The sequence below is a fragment of the Bombina bombina genome, chromosome 8 (assembly GCF_027579735.1).
Source record: "Bombina bombina isolate aBomBom1 chromosome 8, aBomBom1.pri, whole genome shotgun sequence".
NCBI classification, from domain to species: Eukaryota; Metazoa; Chordata; class Amphibia; order Anura; family Bombinatoridae; genus Bombina; species Bombina bombina.
The window spans coordinates 243,894,197-243,917,538 of record NC_069506.1 but is presented as its reverse complement, the minus strand read 5'-3'; the positions used below and the strand labels follow the sequence as shown (position 1 = coordinate 243,917,538).

At 35.9% G+C, this 23,342-nt stretch overlaps 1 protein-coding gene across 1 annotated transcript in view; it reads right to left on the bottom strand.

The window, feature by feature from the left end:
• The window catches only part of IGLON5 (IgLON family member 5), a 658,759-nt gene extending 646,188 nt beyond the window's left edge, over nt 1-12,571 (bottom strand). The window contains exon 1 of the mRNA XM_053691231.1: nt 12,273-12,571. Within this exon, the coding sequence (XP_053547206.1) occupies nt 12,273-12,333 (61 nt within the window). The 5' untranslated portion in view covers nt 12,334-12,571. The remainder of the gene's footprint in view (nt 1-12,272) is intronic.
• Nucleotides 12,572-23,342: the final 10,771 nt, after the last annotated feature.

Below are 23,342 nucleotides of genomic sequence, written 5' to 3'. Positions count from 1 at the left end.
GAGAACTCATAATGTAGTAAAGATACATTGGCAGATGAACCGGAACAGCATTGTAGTTATTGAATCAAATTAAATATTTATTATGTGCTGACATTTATTTTTCCATTAAAATAAACTTATATTAAAACAAACTCAACTATTTATTACCTGTAAAAATACCTATAGCATCATAGGTTCCAACATTCTGTATTTTAGGGAAATTATTCCAATACCAAATTGTATTTTTATTACTAACCCTAGCCAACTATGGGGTCAGTAATAATCTATCATTTGATAATCTGCCTTCAATATCAAAACAATCACAATCAGTCATCCAGTGTTTATTGGCAGCACATTTTATTGTTTCAGTACAAAATGGCCCTATATACTTAACATGTGCCAGGCAGTTTTTTCTAATCACAATCCAAATTCTCCATATTTACTTATGGATTTCAACATCTAATTGCACTTAATAACCACAGCCAACACTTTTCAACTTACCCCATTTTTTTTCAAATGTAACGTTAGTTTTGTGCATGTGGAAAATGCGCTGACCCTGCCATTTAGCTGGCGTTAGAAAGCAACGCCTTCAAGCAGATTCAAATACTACTTGCTCAATCAACTTAAGTTAAAAAACACTTTCCAATAAACGCTTATAAAAATTAGCAAAATCAAAAAACGAACAAATGCAAATGCTGGGCCTGTGGCTCTTATCTGCCATCAATATTTATGTTTCTATCAAGGGGTCATGATCTCAAGCTGAAGGGTAGTAGATTCAGGAGTAGTTTGAGGAAGCACTTCTTTATAGAAAAGGTGATTGATTCATGGAATAAACTTTTCACAAGAGGTAGTAATTACAAAAACTGTGGGGGACTTTAAGAATACCTGTGATAAACATAAGGTTATCCTACAAACTAGATAAATTATACTTTTAGGATATCGGACAGACTTGCTGGGCCTATGGCTCTTATCTGCCGTCAATATTTATGTTTCTATGTTTCCCACTATATCAATAATGCCCCCTTTAAATACCCTCAATGGCTTTGGAATTCCACAGGTTAATTATACACATTTCATGTGTTAACATCAAATAAATCAATAAACAGGCCCTTTAACTCGCAATATAACCACTAATTGCAATTTAGTTGTTGTTATTTATGTGAATAACGTTTTTTTATCATGAAATTGGGTGATTAATGATGAAGGTAATAATTTAGTGTTAAGATAACGATTTCAGGTGGTATTAACAGACAAAGCCTTTTTAGGATTGTGATCACTGGGAATACACTGACAATACCAGCTGAAGTTCAGCAATTGATATCTGCTGAAGACAAGCACAAGATTGTGACCAGCCTCTAAAGGTTTAAGCTGGTAATGCAAAAATAATATGAACTAACAAATTAGATTACACAAATTGCCTCAGAATATCCCTTTAAGAATATGTTAACTAGATGACTGAAAGGGCTCCAATGATTTTATAAATGATTCCATTACTGTAATAAGGTTTCCCTTGGTGAGAATACATGCTTGCCAGTGTATTTGTGAAGTGAGCCAGGGACAGGAGGTGCTTATTTATTAGGAATACACTTTAGAGTATTTGTTAGTATGAGACTGTAATGACTATTGCTGACCTGATGCATTTGCAGCATGTCATGAGTATTAGATTCATCCAACAAAATGTTATAGCAATTTTATAAGCAGTTAAAAATGAGAATAATTCAGCATTATTGTTGACCTTATAACTACTGCAGAGAAAGATAGACACATTACAATTAACTCTTTATTTAATAGTTATTATTATTATTCTTTATTTATAAAGCGCCAACAGATTCTGCAGCGCTGTCCATGGGTAACAAAGATAAAAGGACAGTACAATATGAGACACCAGACAAAATGTAACAAACAAATACAGGGGGAATTGGGAGCCCTGTTCCCATGGGAACTTTTAATCTAAATGGGAAGGAGGATGAGGAACAGGATTTGGAGACTGCAAAGGTGGGAATGATGTTAGTGTGGAGTTAGATGAGGGCAACTATTAGGCAAGTGGAATTCATTAGTTACTGATTTGGTGATAGGCTTCCCTGAACAAGAAGGTCTTTAGGGAGCTTTTAAAGGAGGAGAGGTTGGGGGAAAGAATTAAAAAGTTATTTTAATTTGTCTTTACAAATAATATATATAAGTCTTGAAAGGAAAGATCCACTGACGCAGTTGACAGTGACTATTTGGAACATTCAGCCAGATATTGGAGGGAACAGTGAGGGAAATACTTTAGCATACACAAGTAGTCTTTACCTGTAGTATGAATGATTTTTATTTTTATTCTGAGTCTGAAAACTCAGGATATGAGGAAAGAGCAATGAGACTGGAACAGTAGAGCTGCAGATGATGAATGATGAGACAGCCAATTAAGAAAGGATTTCAGTCAAGGAAGGACACGATGAGTGAGTGATTTTTAATTTTAATTGTGTCTTGTTTCAGAATAGGGCTAATTGTGAAAATGTTTCAGGTAAGGGAAGCACAGTTTACAGAATGATTGAATACAAAGACTGGTTAAAGAAACAAAGGTTTTAAACTTCTAGGAAATATTCTGCTGTGAGCATTGTGTAGAAGGAGCTTCTGAGAGTCGTGTACCAGACTCTATTGTGAAAGACATACAGAGTAGCCAGTTAATGGATCTAGACCAAAATGTATCTTCTCCAAAAATGTAACCAGAAAAAAACTATCATCTTTGATGGGAAAATGCCGTAGACAACATTATATAGGTGTAACAATAATCATGATGCAAGGCAAGTTATTGATTTATGATAACTACTCTGGTTTCAATGGCTATGTTCACAAGAGTAAACTCCTAATATGTATTACTTCTTTTTTTAAATGTTAATATATAGAATTATTTGACCAATTCCTATTTATTATCCACTTACTCTTTTTAGACCTTACAAGATATGGCCAGCTTAAATCTCATTCAAAACACAAAAGTTAACTATGGCCCTTAAAAAAAAAAAATGCAGCAAAATCTAGTTGAGAAAAATCAAGCCAGTATTTAAAATCAATTGGTCGAGCCTGTTCATTGGCTAATGCGTACAATGCTGCAGAAAAAATATATGTACTTACAATATGCCAGGCATTGGGCAGTCATATTGACTTTGAAGGCTATTCAACAAGCGAGAAAAAAAACATGCTTCTATTCTCGCTGTAAATCTTCGCTATATACTTGGTGGTGAGTACTATTGTACGTAATGGTGGAAACAGACACATACAACAGTGCAGAAAATACTACCTGTATATGTAAAATGTATCAATTGATTTTTGAATTTAATTATTTGTATGTATCTAGGCACACACATAAGCTACAGAAAACATTTAAAAAAGAGAGGTTAAAATATAAACATCAAGATTTCCCTGCTTTCTTTTTTTTTCAAGTGCTACTTGAAAGGACTGCTTGTTTTTTTCAAGCACTGCTTAAAAACTTGCTGCCATTTGCATGAATATCAGGCTGCACATTTTCCCTGCATTCCTTATTGAATATGCATGAAAAATGTAATGCAGATTAAAGCAAACACACTTACAAATATGCAACATGTCTCTGAGTAAAGTCCTAGGGCCTGCTGTTAGCACCATGTGACACTGCTTTCTGTTGCTATCATGTTGCATATTAGATGTCTGTTAGCTATAGATGATACATAGAAAGATATCACAGCTTTTCCAAGATGTATTATAGGGCAGCTTTGGCATACCTATTGCATTAGTGCCCAAGGTGGTATACAAAATAAATCTATTGTCACTACACTTCTGTGCTCCTAAAGTGCATCTGGGGAATTACAACTGCCACCATACTGCGGCTTAACATAATGATTATGAACAGCGCTGCTTGGCATGGTACAAAACAACAGCTAACACCAGTGTGAATATAGTGTAACACAGACTTTATGGTAAATGTGCACACTGGCACCCATACTAATGGGATGCTTTTATACCCACTGCCATAAAAGTCTTCTATATACCCTGCAGAATATCAACCTTTATTTTTATTTTTTTTGCAGTGCAGTAGGTATATCACAAAGCTAAAAACAAAGGCTTATGTGCTGCAGATATGACATAGAGATTAGTCGCAGCATGAAAAAATATATGAATTAAGACTTAAAGGGACAATCCAGCCAAAATCGGAATGGATGTGAGTGGATTTCAGTTTTGAATAGAAGCATTTTGCAGTATACATGTATTAGCAAAAATGCTTCTAGTAAAAGCTATAGCTGTTTCAAAAGTGTATTTAAGTATGCACCGTGTACCAGCATTTTAAACACAGCACTTGCACAGAGAGCCTAAGATGCTAGTATCATCTAGTAATGATGCAATTTGTTAATTGCTGACATGATACAAGCCTCACTGGCACTCTGAGCAGCTGCAGTATTTAAAATACTGATGCACTGAAAATATCTAGCTATGCTTCACATGCACGTGCAGAGAAAAATGCTAACACTAAAACAGTGATAACTTTTACTAGAGACATTTGTTCCAGTACATGTATAATGTAAATATGTTTCTATTCAAAGATGTAATTCATCTATGTGCATTTAAATTTTGACCGGAATATCCCTTTAATTAATATTATTTTACACATAGTATTATAGTACAGATACTCACATGGGCATTTTTGAGTATAGTTTTAGGGGATTATTGTCAAATTTGGCACCATCCCTGTATCCACTAAATCCATTTCAGATTTATATATATAAAAAAAAGGTACATTTTTGCAGATATTTTTCCAGAAATCCCATCTGACATTCTACAATGCTGTCCCTCTCTGCTGCTTTAGTAAGTTTCACCCCCTTAATCCATTCCAATTCACACTAATTAATTGTTCCTTAGTTCTTTGTACAATGAGACACCACAACAGTAGGAACCAGGCAGTCAGGGTGGATATTTTTACATATAAAGTGACCAGGTTTGGTCCTAGCTGGATGTCTGTTGACCCTTCACATGTTCCATCTTAGACCCAAGCTGTTTCTGCCCTTTGCTTAAGTATCCTGACAACAAGTAATTATTAAAATGTAAAATGAATCATCAGGTTATAATGAGCTGTCTTCCCTCTATGAGAAATATTAGTGAAATTTGAAAGTCAAATCCCAGGAGAGAGAAAGACTCAGTCAAGATGATAAAGCACATTTAGAATAAAAGTGACATCTGTGGTGAACACTCATTATGAGTAGTGGTACAGCACGCAAATCAAGCTATATAAATAATGGACTGGGGGGTCATAGATGGGTATTCAGAGTAATAGGCATGGTATAGTAGTTGCAATACTGGAATAATGGAAGGGGCCATCAGACAGTAGCAAATTTGAGGAGAACATTCAAGTGATGGTAAATCTGAGCATTTAACAAACGCTTGGATTTTCCATCACTAAAAATAAAGTGGAGTTTAAGTCCTCAATTATTAAAAAGGGTACTAAACTCACCCCCTTTCTGTGCTGCTGCATCTTGCTAAACTCAGTGGCTCTGGCCGCCCACGGCACATCGCTTTCCTTCAATGAGGTGACGTTTGCACCTCTAAACCAATAACTGTGCATGTCAGCTGACAGTTTTCTGAATGCTCGAATGGTTATTGGTTTAGAGGTGCAAACGTCACCTCATTGGTAAAAGAACGATGTGCCATGGGCAGTCGGAGTCGCTGAGTTTAGTGAGGTGCAGCGGCATAGTCAGGGTGAGTTTAGCACCTTTTTTTTAATAACTGATGACTTAAACGGCACTTTATTTTTAGTGATGGTAAATCCTAGTGTTTGTTAAAGGGACAGTTTACTCAAAATTCTTCTCCCCTTTAATTTGTTCCCAATGATCCACTTTACCTGCTGAAGTGTATTAAATTGTTTACAAGTAGCTCCTTTACCCTTATATTGGCATTTGAAATAGCTGATTTAGCATGTGGTATCCCCACCTATTCTGAAAGTTTGTGGCCGCAGGTCCAAGCTATAGATAAGCTTTGTAAACACAGCCAGCAGAAGAAATTACACTCCCAGTATATAGCAGAGATAAGGCAATAACATTTTGATTTTCCATTGTTCTCTCCAAGTACTGGTGATTGTTTTATGGACAGATATAAGATAAAGAAGCATATATATGTAAACAATGTGATACAGTAATGAGGTCTGATTATACCTACAAGCTCAACCCATTTAATTAGGTTGTGGCTTCAAAACACAAAATCAAAGCTTTAATATACACAAAAAAACCTTAAAAAGCTCATTTTCATACATTTTTTTTACTCTGCAGTTGGTAAAAAAGGCAATTGCAAACACATTAAGGGAAAAACAATTTTTCAGTATACTGTCCCTTTAAATACTCGGATTTACCATCACTCTAATCCCACTCTTATAATCCACAGGCTCTAAGGTAAGAGGGTTTCTTTTTATACTTGGGTGTGATTAGTGCTTGTTTGAAGCAAGAGGAAATGTGAGTGGTATCGTCTGTCTTGGAGAGTTGATTATAATAAGGTTAGCAAGATCTTGGGATATGAGAGCTAAGAGGATTTTCACTAGAAAGTTACAAAATAAAAGTACTTGAGGGATAGTAAATCTAATTTAAGTAGATCTATCACAAATAAATAAATTGTTTCTAAATGATGGACATTAAAGGGACATTATGATCTTTATATATGCATAGTATATATCAGTAATTAAAGAGACATAAAACCCCATGTTTACCGTACCTTTATTATTTAGGCCAATCAGGAACAAACACAAATAAGTTCATACACTGATCATGCAATCATATGAAAAGTCCCCCCTCGTTGAGGCAGTGTAAAAACAACACTTTTTCCTTAAAGGGGCATGAAACCAAAAACATTTTTTTTTATGATTCAAATATAGAGATTGCATTTTTAAACCCCTTTTTAATTTACTTCTATTATCAATTTTTTTTAGTTCTCTTGGTATATTTTCTAGAAAAAAAGCTCAGGAGTGTGCACGTGTAACATTTTGAGTTTATAAGCTTCAGTGTTAGGGATAGTGCTCTAACATACCTTGTACTTTGTAACGTTGTTATGGTCTTGACATTACTGCTTGAAACAACATTGGGTTTTAACATTTTCTATATTGAGATGTTTTGGTTCTAGCTAAATAATGGGAAAAAGCACTATAAAGGGACAGGTATTAATGGGGACAGAAATGAAGTACTGTATTGAAAACCATTTGCATATAAATATGCATAAAAGATCACATTTGTAAGTTCCTTTACATATCAAGCAATCACTGTGCAGAATGTAGGAATTTAAGGGTTCTAGATTCAACAGAATGCACTCCAGCCTCTGGGGGTAGTGAAAGTACACAAATAAGTTTTAAATTGCAGGGGAAAAAATAATTAATGAAAGCTTTTATTTTTATTGTGTTAAACCTTTTTGTTTAGTTTAATTTTCCTTAAAAGGACACTAAAGTCAAAATTAAGCTTTCATGATTCAGAATAAACATGCAGTTTTAAGAGACTTTCCAATTTACTTTTATTATCAAGTTTGCACAGTCTTTTTATATATGCGCACTTTCAGATACACCAGCTCCCTCTGAGCATGTGTTCAAGTTCACAGTGCATACATATAATAGTTTCTTATTGGCTGATGGATGTCACATGACACATGGGGCCACCAAATGGGGGAAAATATTTTTTTGTTTTATAAAAAAAATCTATTCATGATTTGAAATTCAGAGTAAATGCTACTTCATTATCTTTTTATTATTCACGTGTTAATTATGCAATTCTACTGTATTTAATGGTCATTTAATAAAAAGGCATTGCATTGATGTTTGGAATAGTCAGTGACAATTAACTAGCAGATAGTACAATGAAATCTCATATAGGGCCAGATTACCAGTGGAGTAATAACAGTTACACGCAAGCAAAAAGGGGTTTAACTGTTTGTGCGTCTGTTTTTTCACTCGTATTACCCGTTTGAAAGTAAACGCGATCGCTTGTGCGCAATTGAAGTTAACGAACATCGCAATATTGCATCCTCAGAACTCTGGTTAACTTTTTCACGAAACAAAAAAGTGTCACAAAACACATCAAAAATACATTACAAAGTACAGTTACACTCATAATAACACCATCTAATAGTAAAATATTTAAAAAAAAATATTGCAGTTATAAGGGCTCAAAGATATAAGGTCTCAGGTGTTAGAAAAAAAGTCAGGCAAAGGGCTTTAACATAGAGATACATAAATATACATATACATATATATATATATATATATATATATATATATATATATATATATATATTTATACGTGTGAACTTATGTATTTATACGTGTGAACTTATGTATTTATATGTGTGAACTTATGTATTTATATGTGTGAACTTATGTATTTATACGTGTGAACTTATGTATTTATATGTGTGAACTTATGTATTTATATGTGTGTATATATATATATATATTTATACGTGTGAACTTATGTATTTATATGTGTGTATATATATATATTTATACGTGTGAACTTATGTATTTATATGTGTGTATATATATATATATATATATATATATATATACATACATATATATATATATTCAGACATATATACATACAGTATATAAACACATAAACACATATGTAAACACATATACACATATACACATATTTGCGCGCGAGTAGGGTGTTAGGTTTTTTCAATTTCTTTTGCTCTATTAACTTCTATGGGGAACATGTTAAGTTTGTCTTTTTACACGCATCGGGTTCTCACTTGTGCGAAAACAGTTTACTTTCATCTTCTAATATGATCGCTACCCAATGCACGCAAAAAGCTTACTTCTAGCGGAGTCAGCTTGCGTGCGTAAGCTTTAAATACCGCTCCACTTGTAATCTGGTCAATAATGAGGAAAGGTGAGAAAGACAGTGTGCAAGGAATGTACGTAAGTAATCTACAAATATAAGTTTGTTCGATAGGAGTAACATGCAAAGACAGTTAGCGAAATAGAGAGCAAAAGAAGGTGTGAGCATGAGTAAGTGGACTTAAAAGGAAGACAATAAAAGGGTTTAAGAGGGAGGGTTCACTGACAAGAGGAGAGCATGACATCTACATGCGTATCTGTCCATTCCCAGGCCTCACGATACGGCTGAAGTACAAACCACAGTATGAAAGCGCAGCAGGGAAGGAAAAGTCCAGGGAGCCTTGTGTCTGATTGCCAGGAGGTTAAATGCATTAGCATAAAAAAAGATCTCATATACCAGGCACTTCCAATGTTAAGCACAAAAATAACTTATTCAATGAAAGATGTAAACACTCTCCCTGTATTAAATTATTCTATATAACCTACTCATTATAGCATTCAGAGAGCTTGCAATTTCTATATAATACATATAATATGCCATATATGCTACACAATACAAGATGTTTCTATAACTGGAATTGAACTACTTGGTATAGTGATTAATTATTTTACAAAAAGTAACAGTAAATTTAAAAAAAGTAAAATAGATAGATGGACAGATGCATAGATAGATAAATAGATAGAACAACACATGCAAACAATATATATTACTATATATTCCCAATATGGTAGACATTAACATTTCAAATTGAATTTGCATCTAGATTATAAATATTTATAAAGAAAGAAAGAAAGAAAGAAAGAAAGAAAAATATATAGATGATAGATAGATAGATAGATAGATAGATAGATAGATAGATAGATAGATAGATAGATAGATACTCTGTTGTAACAATGTCAGGATTATATTTTATTCAGTGGAGAAAGGTTGTATATTCCTAAAATCTATTTCTGTGATGCTCCCACAAAAGTAAAAGGGGCTTTGTTGGAATATAATGGATTAGATTCCAATCTGCTTGAGCCATATATATATATATATATATATATATATATATATATATATATAAAGTTGTATCCATAATAATCGATTGGTCTTGTTGTAATGATGCGGATATTGATGAAGACAGCCCCATTGGATCACTTCTGTGATTACACCTGGGAGATTTCAACAACATGCTGACTACTGCAAAACACATAGATGAATTGAATGTGCAGCAAATTTGTCATTTAGTAGATAATTCCATAGTTTATCTGCATAGTCAGTTCTGGCATGATTGTAATAAAGTTGTTGTAATTGCTATGTTTTCAACAAGGTTTAATAAAGTATAACATTCTGTATTTCTGATGAGTTGTTGTGGTTAAGTAATAATTTGCTAGATTGTAGAGTTAGTGATGATTAAATAGCAAAGCAGAACTAAGAGAGTTAGATAAGAATGGGTGACCTGTAGCAGAGGTTGTGTGCTCCTGGAACTGCATTCTATCTAGCAAGGAAAGGGTTAACATATGCCCTGACATGCCTTTGCCCTCAGAGACAGATGCCCTTCAGGTTTGGTGCTCCACACTAGATAATAGCAAAGGGTTAATTATTGCTTTTCAATCCTGTCTAGAAGAACATTACATAAATCTATAAATGAGGAAACAAAATTACTTTTTTAGACAGAATGGTAATCTGATAAAATTTATGTGAACTATATTATTGTATAAGTATGACATACACGTGCACAAATCAATTCATAAATATAGATAAAAAAGATAGATAGATAGATGATAGATAGAACAGCACATGCAAATAATATATGTTGCTATATATTCCTAATATGGTACACATTAACATTTTGAATTGAAATCACATCTAGATGATAGATATTTAGATTGATAGAGATAGATAGATATATAGATAGACAGATGGATAGAGATATTTAGATAGATAGATAGATAGATAGATAGATGGATGGTTCGCGATAGAAAGGTAGTTAGATAGAAAGATAGATAGATGGATAGAGATAGATGGATAGAGATAGATAGAACTAGATAGATAGATAGATAGATAGATAGATAGATAGATAGATAGATAGATAGATAGATAGATGGCAGATAGATAGATTGAGATAGTGAGATAGAAAGATAGATAGATAGATAAAGATAAACAGATTGATAGATAGATGATAGATAGATAGATAGATAGATAGATAGATAGATTTGCAAATACTTATAAATCAACACATTCACAGTCACACAGATGGGGAAGTCCCTCCATATATAGCAGCCATTAATGGTTTGCTGTGACTCACTCTCATAGCTCCCAAACATTTCTATATAACAGATGCTGTACACAGCAGGTCCTATACACAGCTGCATGAGCACAGAGCTCAGCATATCCCTTGGTCCCCGTGCTTGGGACTCAGCAAGGGATCAAAGGTCAACACAGACCCTCTGCCTATTTATCTTTTCATTGATTCAACCTTTTAATTTCCATAGCTATCTGTAATCATGTACTGTATTAACCCTTTCATTGACATACACAACAAAGCAGAGGACAGAGCAGAATCCTTAGAAAAGGAGCAAACAGAATGTCTTGGGTAAGTGGTAAGATTTGGCAGAGAGACCCCATCCTACTACCAAAAACCTTATCCTTGTATTCAATAATTTATTCATTTCTTCAACCTCTGAACCTGCAATTATGTATTGAAAACCATTTCAGCCCCTAAGGAATTTAATGAGCTATGCCCCAAGTCTTTAGGGCATCATGCAAACGATCCCACAAGAATTGATTCAGTCATGCAGTTTAGGAATTTTGCATGCTGCTGAACATTATTAGGAAAAAATATTCCCTCCTTCTGAAATGCCATCCCTTCAGTAGCCAAACACATTTTTAAGCTGTATTTCACAAGAATGCCAAACGCCAAGCACCCAGTAACCCCATAAAAGAGTTTATTGTTATCTATAATTGTAAACATATTTCAAACAACACCATACAAGGGATTGTATCATTTATTAACCCCCTCAACTTTTTCCATCACTTGTAGTATGCTGTAACATCTGATACATAAACAAGCATCCTTTACATGCCCTCCATCCAGTCCCATATTATTATTTTAATGGGCTGCTAAAAACAGCTGCAAGTAATGGGTTAATTACTTCCAATAGCTTATTATGCAATACTCCGCTGTTAACCCCTTTCACTGCTTAGTCCTACATTGTATGCATTTTGTAGGTCAGATGATAAACCACAGGGTAAAGATTATACATTAATCAGAAGACGGGCATCCCAAAACCCATAAAGCATATTGCATCCTTTCTTGGCAGCCAGGGGTTAACTACTTGCATCAGATTATTAATCAATGCGACCTATGTTCATCTGTTAAACACTAAATCCCATACTGCATGCATTCTATGGGGCAAATTACTCTTTTATATCCATAAGCAAGGAAAGGGATGTGATGGCAGAGTACAGGGGTACCCAAATATCCAGTACCTTGTGTCAGCATCACAATGAGCAAGCTGGACAGGCTCAGCCTCTGAAGTGGTGCCTTCATTTTTTTTCCTAGTCCGTCTCCTGTCGTCCTTCTTCTTATTCCCTCTTTATTTTGCTGCTTTCTCTCTCTTGTTTTCTCCTCTCTCTCTCCTGGTTAACCCTTTTCCCCCCTCCCTCCCTCCTCCTTGTGGTGGGAGATGTGCAGGGTGATGCAGAGCTAGATGCAGAAGAGCTGGACTATGCTCTAGGAGTCTCTGGCAATGCACCCTTGCTCTCTCTCTCTCTCTCTCTCTGGTGTATCTCAGTCACCCCCTCCTCTCTCTTCTGGTCCCTCACCCCCCTGTAACACACATACACACATACACTTCCCTAGCCTTCTGCAAACCATATGGGGCTTCTGACAGATGGAGGGTGATTGGCAGCTCAGAGGATCCAATCAGAAACCTAGCTGGGCAGGGGCTTGTCACTTAAATGACTGGCCAAGCAACCAATTATGGAAGCAGAATCTGGGGATGAAGGTGCGGTTTGGGTTGGTGGGATTTCTGATGATCTTGGCTGATATAAGCAGGATGCTTTTGTTACTGCAGCAATGGTGTGTGTAATTGTTTATGTTTATGTGAGGTTGTGTGTATGCATGCAGTTGTGTATATGTTTGTATTTGTGTATATTTACATATTTTTAAATATGTGATTGCATGGGATAGGCTTTTTTTGTGAGTATGTAAGGGTGAATGTATGCAAATAGTTGTATGTGCAAATATATATGCATATGTAAGAGAATATATGTGTATGATTATTTTTGTGCTCATGTTAGTATCTGTGTGTGTATGTACTTATATATTTGTGTATGATTATTTATGTGTATGCATCAGTATGTCAGCATGTGTCTGTATATTTGTATATATGTGTGTATTTGTGTAAATCTTTATATATGGGTGTGTGTCTGAGTAAATATTTATATGTTTCTTTATGTGTGTATGAATGTTTATATCATAATGTGTACGGGTTTGTGTGCATGTTTTCATATTTGTGTGCATCTTTATGTAACTGTGTGTGTTTATGTGTAATTGTTTTTTTTTTTATCTATGTTGTTTTTGTTAATGTTTATTATTTTCAATTCTGCTCTCCCCCCCACACACCTCTATATCCCTCTTTTACATATTATTCTATCTTCTCTGTACACACGATCTTAACTACTTTCACCTATAGTTGCAACCCACGTGTTATCTAAATAAACTTATTTGCTAACCATTTTAGATACATCTCCAAATCAGATTTGCATTTTCAGAGTAATTTGAAAGTTTTTTTTTTTTTTTTATAAATATAGATTTATTGGAATTCTAAGTGAATTTTGGCTGTTGTCTTTACACTCTGCTTTCTTTAAAAAATCAGGGGTTCTAGAGATCTGAGATAATCTTATCTCCTGCTGTCAACCGTCAGTATCATTTTATTAAAGTAATCTCTGATACAGTAGGTCCCTAGAGTATACTACAGAGAAACATAAACTCTTCACTGGTGATCATTATAGTGCAGACAGATACACATTTTTAGAAAGCTGTATTAAAGGGAAATTATGTAAAAATCTTCATAAATTGTTCAACTATGTGTAGCATATTTTGTTGTAATGTAGTTTTGTTATTTATCAGCTTTTCCTAAAATTCAATCCTGAAATTTCTGGTATTTCCACTATCCTTTGAGTGGATAGAATACATACTGTATGTTCTTAGATTTGTGACCCTTCAACATTATACACAGTGATTGCTTGATCAGATTTATTTATATCTTGCCATAGCTGGCTGCAAAGGAAATGCAGTATGTTCAGGCATAATTAAGATGCTTTTCTTTGACTTTATCCCTAGACTTTACATATTAAAGCAATATCAACTGTGGTTTATGCATTTTAAAGAGATTGTCCTCTCTTTTTGTTTAACCTGTTTAATATAAATGTTTGCACTTATTCCTGAACTGATGGTGATAATCCTTAGAAAAATCGTATATTTATATAGTTCTCCCCAGCAACATTTGCTCAGGATACATTGTAGCATAATTGCAGTGCTATCTGACACTGAAAGGGTTTAAAGGCTACTTGGTGAATCTAGCCCCATGGTATGAATATTGGTCTGACTATCTTTAAAGGGACAGTGTTTCCTAAAGTTTGTCGCTTTTATTTTTTTCTCAATGATCCATTTTACCTACTGAAAGGTATTCCATTGTTTACAAAAATCTAATTTATCTTTATATCAGCATATGAATTACCTGTTTTTTCTGTTATATTCCTACCTACAAAGAAGGTTTCTATACTTAAGTATAGGCTGTAGAAAAGCTATGTAAACATAGCCAACAGAAAAAAATTACACTCCCAGTGGGGATTAAGAGAGATGAGTAATAAAATGTTAATCTCCAGTTGTTCTCTGTAGGGATTGGCTTTGGTATACAGACAGATATAATATAAAGATCTTGCATGTGTGTGTCTAGAAAGTGATAAAATAAGGAGATCTGATTTCCCTTCAAGCTCAATACATTTTAATGGGTCTTGGTTTCAAAGAATAAAAACAGATATTTAATATACAAAAATAAACCCAAAGAAGCAACCTCTCATACATTTTATACTCTGCAGCTGCTATAACAAGTCACTGGAAACATATTAAGGGGAAAAACAATTTTACTGGTCACTGTCCCTTTAAGCTGAACAAAATATTTTACTTAATATTGAAGTAAAAATTTTACTTCAGCATTTCAAGTTTCATCTTTTAAAAGGACATGAAACCTAACATTTTTCTATGATACAGACAGAGAATTCAATTTTAAACAACTTTCCATTTTACTTAAAGGGACATTAAACTAAAAAAATGTATTTCATAATTCAGACAGCGAATACAATTTTAAACAACATTCCAATTTACTTCTATTATCTAATTTGCTTTATTCTTTAGATATCCTTAGTTAAATAAATAGCATTGCACATGGGTGAGCCAATCACATGAGGCATCTATGTGCAGCCACCAATCAAAAGCTACTCAGCCTATCTAGATATGCTTTTCAGGAAAGAATATCAAGAGAATGAAGCAAATTAGATAATAGAAGTAAAATAGAAAGTTGTTTAAAATGGTATTCTCCATCTGAATCATGAAAGAAAAAAAATGTGTTTAATGTCCCTTTAATGTGCTTAGTTCTCTTGGTATCCTCTGTTTAATAAGCAGCAATGCACTACTGGGAGCTAGCTGAATGCATTGGGTAAGCCAATGCCGTGAGAGATTTTTGTGCAGCCACCAATCAGCAGCTTCTGAGCTTACCTTGGATACCAAGATAATGAGACAAATTAGAAGTAAATTGGAAAGTTGTTTAAAATCACCTGCTCTATCTACATCTTTAAAAAATAATGGGTTTAATCTCCATTTAAGTCTACAAAAGAGGACAGTTAAGTCAAAATTAAAGTTTTATTTTCTAATTTACATCTATTATAAAATGTAGTTTGTTCTCTTGGTATCTTTTTTTGAAAGTAAGTTCAGGAGCAACAATGAACTTTATCAAGCTAGCTGGTGATTTGTGTCTACCTTATATACTTCTTGCCATTGGCTAACATGATATTTTCCACTAGGCTTACTTTTCAACAAAAGAAACCAAGAGAATGAACCAAATTTGATAAAAGATGTAAATTGGAAAGTAGTTTAAAATTGTATGATCATTGCTCCATCTGAATCATAAATGTTTAATTTTGACTTTACTGTCCCTTTAACATAATGCAGAGTTTCCAGATTTTAAGCTTGCTTTTAAAATAATATGCTTTTATTATTTGCTTTTTCAAATAAACTCACCAGTAGTTTGTACCATGCAAAAAACTCCACTCCTTATCTACAAATGCGCACATTGTTTTCCAAAAGGTTATTTGACTTTTCCATTTCAATTGTTAGCTGAGCATTGTAAATCAGTGGGTACATTATAAAAAATGTCAGACTAAATGTGGGTAGACAGTAAGTTTTCTAGACTTCAGATCCATTAATACAAATATTTAAGATTAATATTTCAGAAATCTGGTATTACTGTATCTGTATGTTATATATCCCAGTTAAAACATTATAAAAAATATACTTTTCTAAAGTTTTATAGAAAGAGCTGCCGTTCTATGCAATTAACTTCATTTGTTCCTGCAGTGCACCCAAATATCAATGGTGCCAGCTCTCTTTACTCTATATTGTAGTGTTGCGGCAGGTTGTGCTGAGTGACAGCTGAGAAGACACACAGTGTGGCCTTCACTTAACTGTACACAGTGTTTGCCTGTCTCGTATCCAAAGACAAATGAACTATCATAATATTGCAAATCAATATTTGTGCAATTCAAATAGATTTTACGCATCCTTTGTCACAACTGCAAGTTGTGAGCGACCCTTCATTATAAACAGAGGAGCACCAATCTGTGAAAGATATTGCAAAAATACATTCAAAACAATACAGAACAAATTAATAAAAAAAAAACCTTGATAAAGCAGTAAACTTTAATATATACAAAAAAGAAAACTTGAAAAAAGAAAATAAAAATGAGACAACTTTGCCAGCTTTCAAATATAGCAAGACATAACTGCAAGGCAAGATCATTTACTAGAGCAATAGTGAGTCTTTATGGAGGATTTATATGCTTGTGGTTAGTATAGGTGAAAAATTATGACCCCTCCACTAGTGATGTCGCGAACAGTTCGCCGGAGAACAGTTCCTGGCAAACATAGCTTGTTCGCGTTTGCAGCGGCAGGCGAACATATGCAATGTTCAATCCGCCCCCTATTCGTCATCATTGCCTAAACTTTGACCCTGTATCTCACAGTCAGAAGGCACATTCCAGCCAATCAGCAGCAGACCCTCCCTCCCAGACCCTTACACCTCATGGACAGCAGCCATTTTAGATTCATTCGGAAGCTGCATTGCTAGTGAGAGGAGGGACAGTGTAGCTGCTGCTAATTTAATAGGGAAATCGATAGCTAGGCTAGTGTATTCAGTGTCCACTTCAGTCCTGAAGGACTCATCTGATCTCTGCTGTAAGGACAGCACCCCAAAAAGCCCTTTTTAGGGCTACATCAGTCTTTTTTCTTCTTTGTAATCTAATAGCAGTTGCCTGTCTGCCACTGCCAGCCTGTGTGTCAGGCTCACAGCATATACTGTGCCTACTTGCTCAGTGCCACCACTCATATCTGGTGTAACAGTAGTGTAAATTTAAAAAAAAAATTTTTTTACATCAGTCTGCTAGTGTAATCTAATAGCAGTTGCCTGCCTGCCACTGCCAGCCTGTGTGTCAGGCTTACAGCATATACTGTGCCTACTTGCTCAGTGCCACCACCAGTCATATCTGGTGTAACATTAGTGTAAATAAAAAAAAAACTTTTACATCAGTCTGCTAGTGTAATCTAATTTCAGTTGCCAGGCCAGCCTGCCACTGCCAGCCTGTGTGTCAGGCTCACAGCATATACTGTGCCTTCTTTCTCAGTGTCACCACCAGTCATATCTGGTGTAACAGTAGTGTAAACATTTTTTAAAAAATCTTTTACATCAGTCTGCTAGTGTAATCTAATTGCAGTTGCCAGGCCAGCGTATACTGTGCCCACTGGTCCAGTGCCACCACTCATATTATCTTGTTTAATAGTAGTGTAAGTGTACATTTTAAAAATAAAAAAAATATTTTTACTCTGAAACATCAGTCTGCTTTTTTGTGTCAGGCTCACAGCGTATACTGTGCCCACTGGTCCAGTGCCACCACTCATATTATCTTGTTTTATAGTAGTGTAAGTGTACATTTTAAAAATAAAAAAACTATTTTGACTCTGAAACATCAGTCTGCTTTTTTGTGTCAGGCTCACAGCGTATACTGTGCCCACTTGCCCAGTGCCACCACTCATATTATCTTGTTTAATTGTAGTGTAAGTGTACATTTAACAATAAAAAAAACTATTTTGACTGTGAAACATCAGTCTGTTTTTTTGTGTCAGGCTCACAGCGTATACTGTGCCCACTGGTCCAGTGCCACCATTCATATTATCTTGTTTTATAAAGAGAAGAAATCACTTAGCGCCTACTACTAGTTGTGCCCTTAGCTTTGATAGGTGACCCCTAGTGGTCTGGTAAGTTATGAGAAAAGTCGGAAAATATCAAAGCGCCAGCGAACCGGCTGGGTTCAGAATGTAAAACCAATTCCTTCACAATATGGGTTAAGACAAATTATTTATTACAAATTAAAAAACAATTTCACAAAACATAAATTCTTTACAATACTTCTGAGATAGCTTTGATGATATAAAACATTCGTATCTAAACTTAATGTTATGTAGTAGACAGAGTGGATTGATTACGAGTCCACACAGTGATTTACAATGGATAAAAATACAAGTACAAATGTAAAAAACTTCAATATCTGAACCATTCAGTTATACTTATTCTGAGATGGCTTTGAGGATTTAGGCACTCGTATCTAAACTCTATGCATATGTGATAAACAGAGTGGATTGATTACAAATCCATACATTATTTTACAATTATAAAAGTACAAATGTAAAAACCTGAAATATTCAGTTATACTTCTTAGGAAATCCTATGATCGATAAATTAAAAACTTGAGGTCTTGAAAAAGGTCTATGTTGGACCGAAACGCGTCGACTGGTGAGTAGCATTCCAATTATTTATCCATTAGAAAAACAATCTGCACTATTATTATTTCTTTTGGCAGAAGGAAGTAATAACCTGAGTGACGCTGGAGCTGAAAATAGTCTATTGACGCTGAAGCCCATACTCCACTGCAGGCAACTATATATCCTATATAGACTGATAAAGCACATAGAAGACAGGAATCACCCACATTGGGAAACACATAAACTCTGACTCTCAACAAAAGTTGTTTTTGGTTACACATTTTTATTTTTACATTTTTTCGATTTTTGACTTTTTAATTTTATATTTTTTGTATTGTACACAATTTTTGGCGGTTGCAATCATGTTGGTCACTAGTGACAATTGAGGTTTAAATTTGAACACACATTGGAATATTTCTGCACCCATCACGGAAACACCGATTTGATATTTACACTTTTTTGGAATCTGTACTGCATATTTTGAAGTTTTATATATATTTTTTTATTGTTTTTATTGTGTTATAAGGTTTCTATGTATATTTGAAAATTCACATTAACCTGTCACAGAATCACCTGAAACAGAACACGCATCCTCTATTTCTTTCCGCTAGCGGAAACGGTCACTGACCCTTTATAGGAGCAGCTGATCGGCTCCACTCTGGTCACATACAACCCAAGGGACCCGGTATAAATGTCTAACAAACACTATACAGACACATTTAGAAGTTAACAGTGACATATATCCTTAAAATCCTGTCATCACTCTGAATAATAATATTATTGCAGATTGATCAGACAATTACAGTGGGTAGCGCTACTAAAAGATCAGCCTGTACCTCTATATTCTTTGTGATATATACCTATCTTGTCGAATTGACAAAGCTAGTAACACTACTTAAGGTCTGTTTCCAGAATGTTTTATTAATATTTTTTTATATTCAGCATTTTGCAAGTTTTTAATTTATCGATCATAGGATTTCCTAAGAAGTATAACTGAATATTTCAGGTTTTTACATTTGTACTTTTATAATTGTAAAATAATGTATGGATTTGTAATCAATCCACTCTGTTTATCACATATGCATAGAGTTTAGATACGAGTGCCTAAATCCTCAAAGCCATCTCAGAATAAGTATAACTGAATGGTTCAGATATTGAAGTTTTTTACATTTGTACTTGTATTTTTATCCATTGTAAATCACTGTGTGGACTCGTAATCAATCCACTCTGTCTACTACATAACATTAAGTTTAGATACGAATGTTTTATATCATCAAAGCTATCTCAGAAGTATTGTAAAGAATTTATGTTTTGTGAAATTGTTTTTTAATTTGTAATAAATAATTTGTCTTAACCCATATTGTGAAGGAATTGGTTTTACATTCTGAACCCAGCCGGTTCGCTGGCGCTTTGATATTTTCCGACTTATCTTGTTTTATAGTAGTGTAAGTGTACATTTTAAAAATAAAATAACTATTTTGACTGTGAAACATCAGTCTGCTTTTTTGTGTCAGGCTCACAGCGTATACTGTGCCCACTTGCCCAGTGCCACCACTCATATTATCTTGTGTAATAGTAGTGTAAGTGTACATTTTAAAACTAAAATAACTATTTTGACTGTGAAACATCAGTCTGCTTTTTTGTGTCAGGCTCACAGCGTATACTGTGCCCACTTGCCCAGTGCCACCACTCATATTATCTTGTGTAATAGTAGTGTAAGTGTACATTTTAAAACTAAAATAACTATTTTGACTGTGAAACATCAGTCTGCTTTTTTGTGTCAGGCTCAAAGTGTATACTGTGCCCAGTTGTCCAGTGCCACCACTCATATTATCTTGTTTAATAGTAGTGTAAGTGTACATTTTAAAAATAAAAAAAATATTTTAACTGTGAAACATATGTCTGCTTTTTTGTGTCAGGCTCACAGCATATACTGTGCCCACTTGTCCAGTGCCACCACTCACATTATCTTGTTTAATAGTAGTGTAAGTGTACATTTTCAAAATAAAAAAACTATTTTGACTGTGAAACATAAGTCTGCTTTTTTGTGTCAGGCTCACAGCGTATATACTGTGCCCACTTGCCCAGTGCCACCACTCATATTATCTTGTTTAATAGTAGTGTCAGTGTACATTTAAAAAAAAAAAAATTTTGACTGTGAAACATCAGTCTGTTTTTTTGTGTCAGGCTCACAGCGTATACTGTGCCCACTCACAGTAGCTTGCACGCATAGTAGCACTAATTGAAAAAAAAAATGACAGGCAGAGGCAGGCCAACTCGCAGGGGCTGTCGTGGTGCTGTGATTCCCTTTGGCTATAGAATAATGCCCAGTGTTAGGCCACGTACCATGAACAGGAAAAGTTCTGATGAAATAGTTGACTTTATAACACAGGACACCCAATCTTCTACAGCTTCCGCTCGTAACCATCCTCCTCCTCTAGCTTAGCTTCAGGCACCTCTCAACTTACCACTCGCTTGCTCGCCTGCCGCCACCACCGACACTAGCACCACAGCCGCTTCACTTGATCTGTCAGAGGAGTTATTTACACATCAGTGTGAAGAAATGAGTGATGTGCAACCATCATTGACAGAGGATGTAGATAACTGTGATATGTCTCAGTCAGGCAGCATTACAGACATGGACAATGCACGGTGTGATGATGATGTTGTACCCACCGTTGCTTCCATTGTTGAGTTGTCAGATACAAGTGAAGGGGTTGATGATGACGATGTGTCCATGGATGTCACGCGGGCGCCCGGTAGAAGAGAAGAACAGGTGGAAAGTTCAGATGGGGAGACAGAGAGGAGCAGGAGGAGGAGACGAGTTGGAATCAGGGGGAGGTCGTCGCAAGGGGCTAGTGGCACAGTCAGACAGCATGCATCGGCACCCGGGGTCAGCCAGACAGCACGCCAATCAACGCATGCTGTTGCCACCACCAGAATGCCGTCATCGCAGAGCTCAGCAGTGTGGCATTTTTTTATGTGTCTGCCTCTGACAACAGCAATGCCATTTGCAACCTGTGCCAAAAGAAACTGAGTCGTGGGAAGTCCAACACCCACCTAGGTACAACTGCTTTGCGAAGGCACATGATCTCACATCACAAACGCCTATGGGATGAACACATGAGGACAAGCAGCACACAAACTCAAAGCCGCCATCCTCCTCCTGGTCCAGCATCTTCAGCCACGTCTACCACTGCTGTGCTCCTTGCCCCCTCTCAACCATCCGCCAATCTGTCTCTCTTCCGGAGCAGTTCCTGCTCATCTGCCCACAGTCAGGTGTCGGTCAAGGACATGTTTGAGTGTAAGAAGCCAATGTCACCAAGTCGCCCCCTTGCCTGGCGTCTGACTGCTGGCTTGTCAGAACTGTTAGCCCGTCAGCTTTTACCATACAAGCTGGTGGAGTTTGAGGTGTTCAAAAAATTTGTAGCTATTAGGACACCGCAGTGGAAGGTACCCGGGCAAAATTTCTTTGCACAAAAGGCAATCCCCAACCTGTACTCGATTGTGGCACATTAGATTGCACGCGCAGTGCCCCAAATTGGAACTTGGAAATAGGAGGACCGACCAAGCATCTCATCTCTGTGTGATTCCTGTTCTTGTAGGACAGTTAATGGGTCAGTCATGTTGCACAGCTCCTCAATATGACAAATCTTCCTGGTTAGCTCGTCGTTCTCTTTTTCCCAGCTGCTGGATCAGATCAGAGATTGTGAGTAAAACCTGCTCCTGCTGCCGGGTGATCTCACTCAGGACTCGCTTCTCTAGGTCTTCCAGCTGTTTCCTGATGTCCCTAATCAGGGCAGTGAGTCTCTCTGTTACACCAGCTGCTTTCTCTTGCACCCCTCTCCTGTGCTTCTGCAGACTCTGGACTCTTTTCTCAGTCTCCTCTCTCTTTGTGGTCAGTTTCTGCAGAACATTTCTCAGTTTCTTTTTCTTCTTCTCAGAAGCCTCATTCAGCAGCTCGACCTGGTGTCCCCTGTGCTCTCCGGCCAGGGAGCAGGACACACAGATACAGGCAGCATCCTCAGTGCAGTAATATAATAGGAGCATCTTGTGGGTGGAGCATTTTCTGTTACTCCAGGAAGTGATTGCATGCGCAGTGACATCAGTGAGGACAAGGAACGGGACATGGCTAGCTTGGTATCCAACCTTGTGCAAATGGGGAGTTTGCGGTTGTGCAAATGGACTGTTTGCGGTTGTTTGCGGTGCGTTAAACGGGGAGTTTGGTCTGTCACTGTGAAGCGGGCATAACCCTTACACTACATGAACAATACAACATCATACCTGATGTTTTAAAGCACGTTATTCCAAACAATTTAGGAATGTTAGGTGATTTAGGCCCTTTATGGCTTAAAACCATACTCTGCATCAACTATGTAATTTTCCTTGGGAGTTTTGCCATGGATCCCCCTCCGGCATGCCACAGTCCAGGTGTTAGTCCCCTTGAAACAACTTTTCCATCA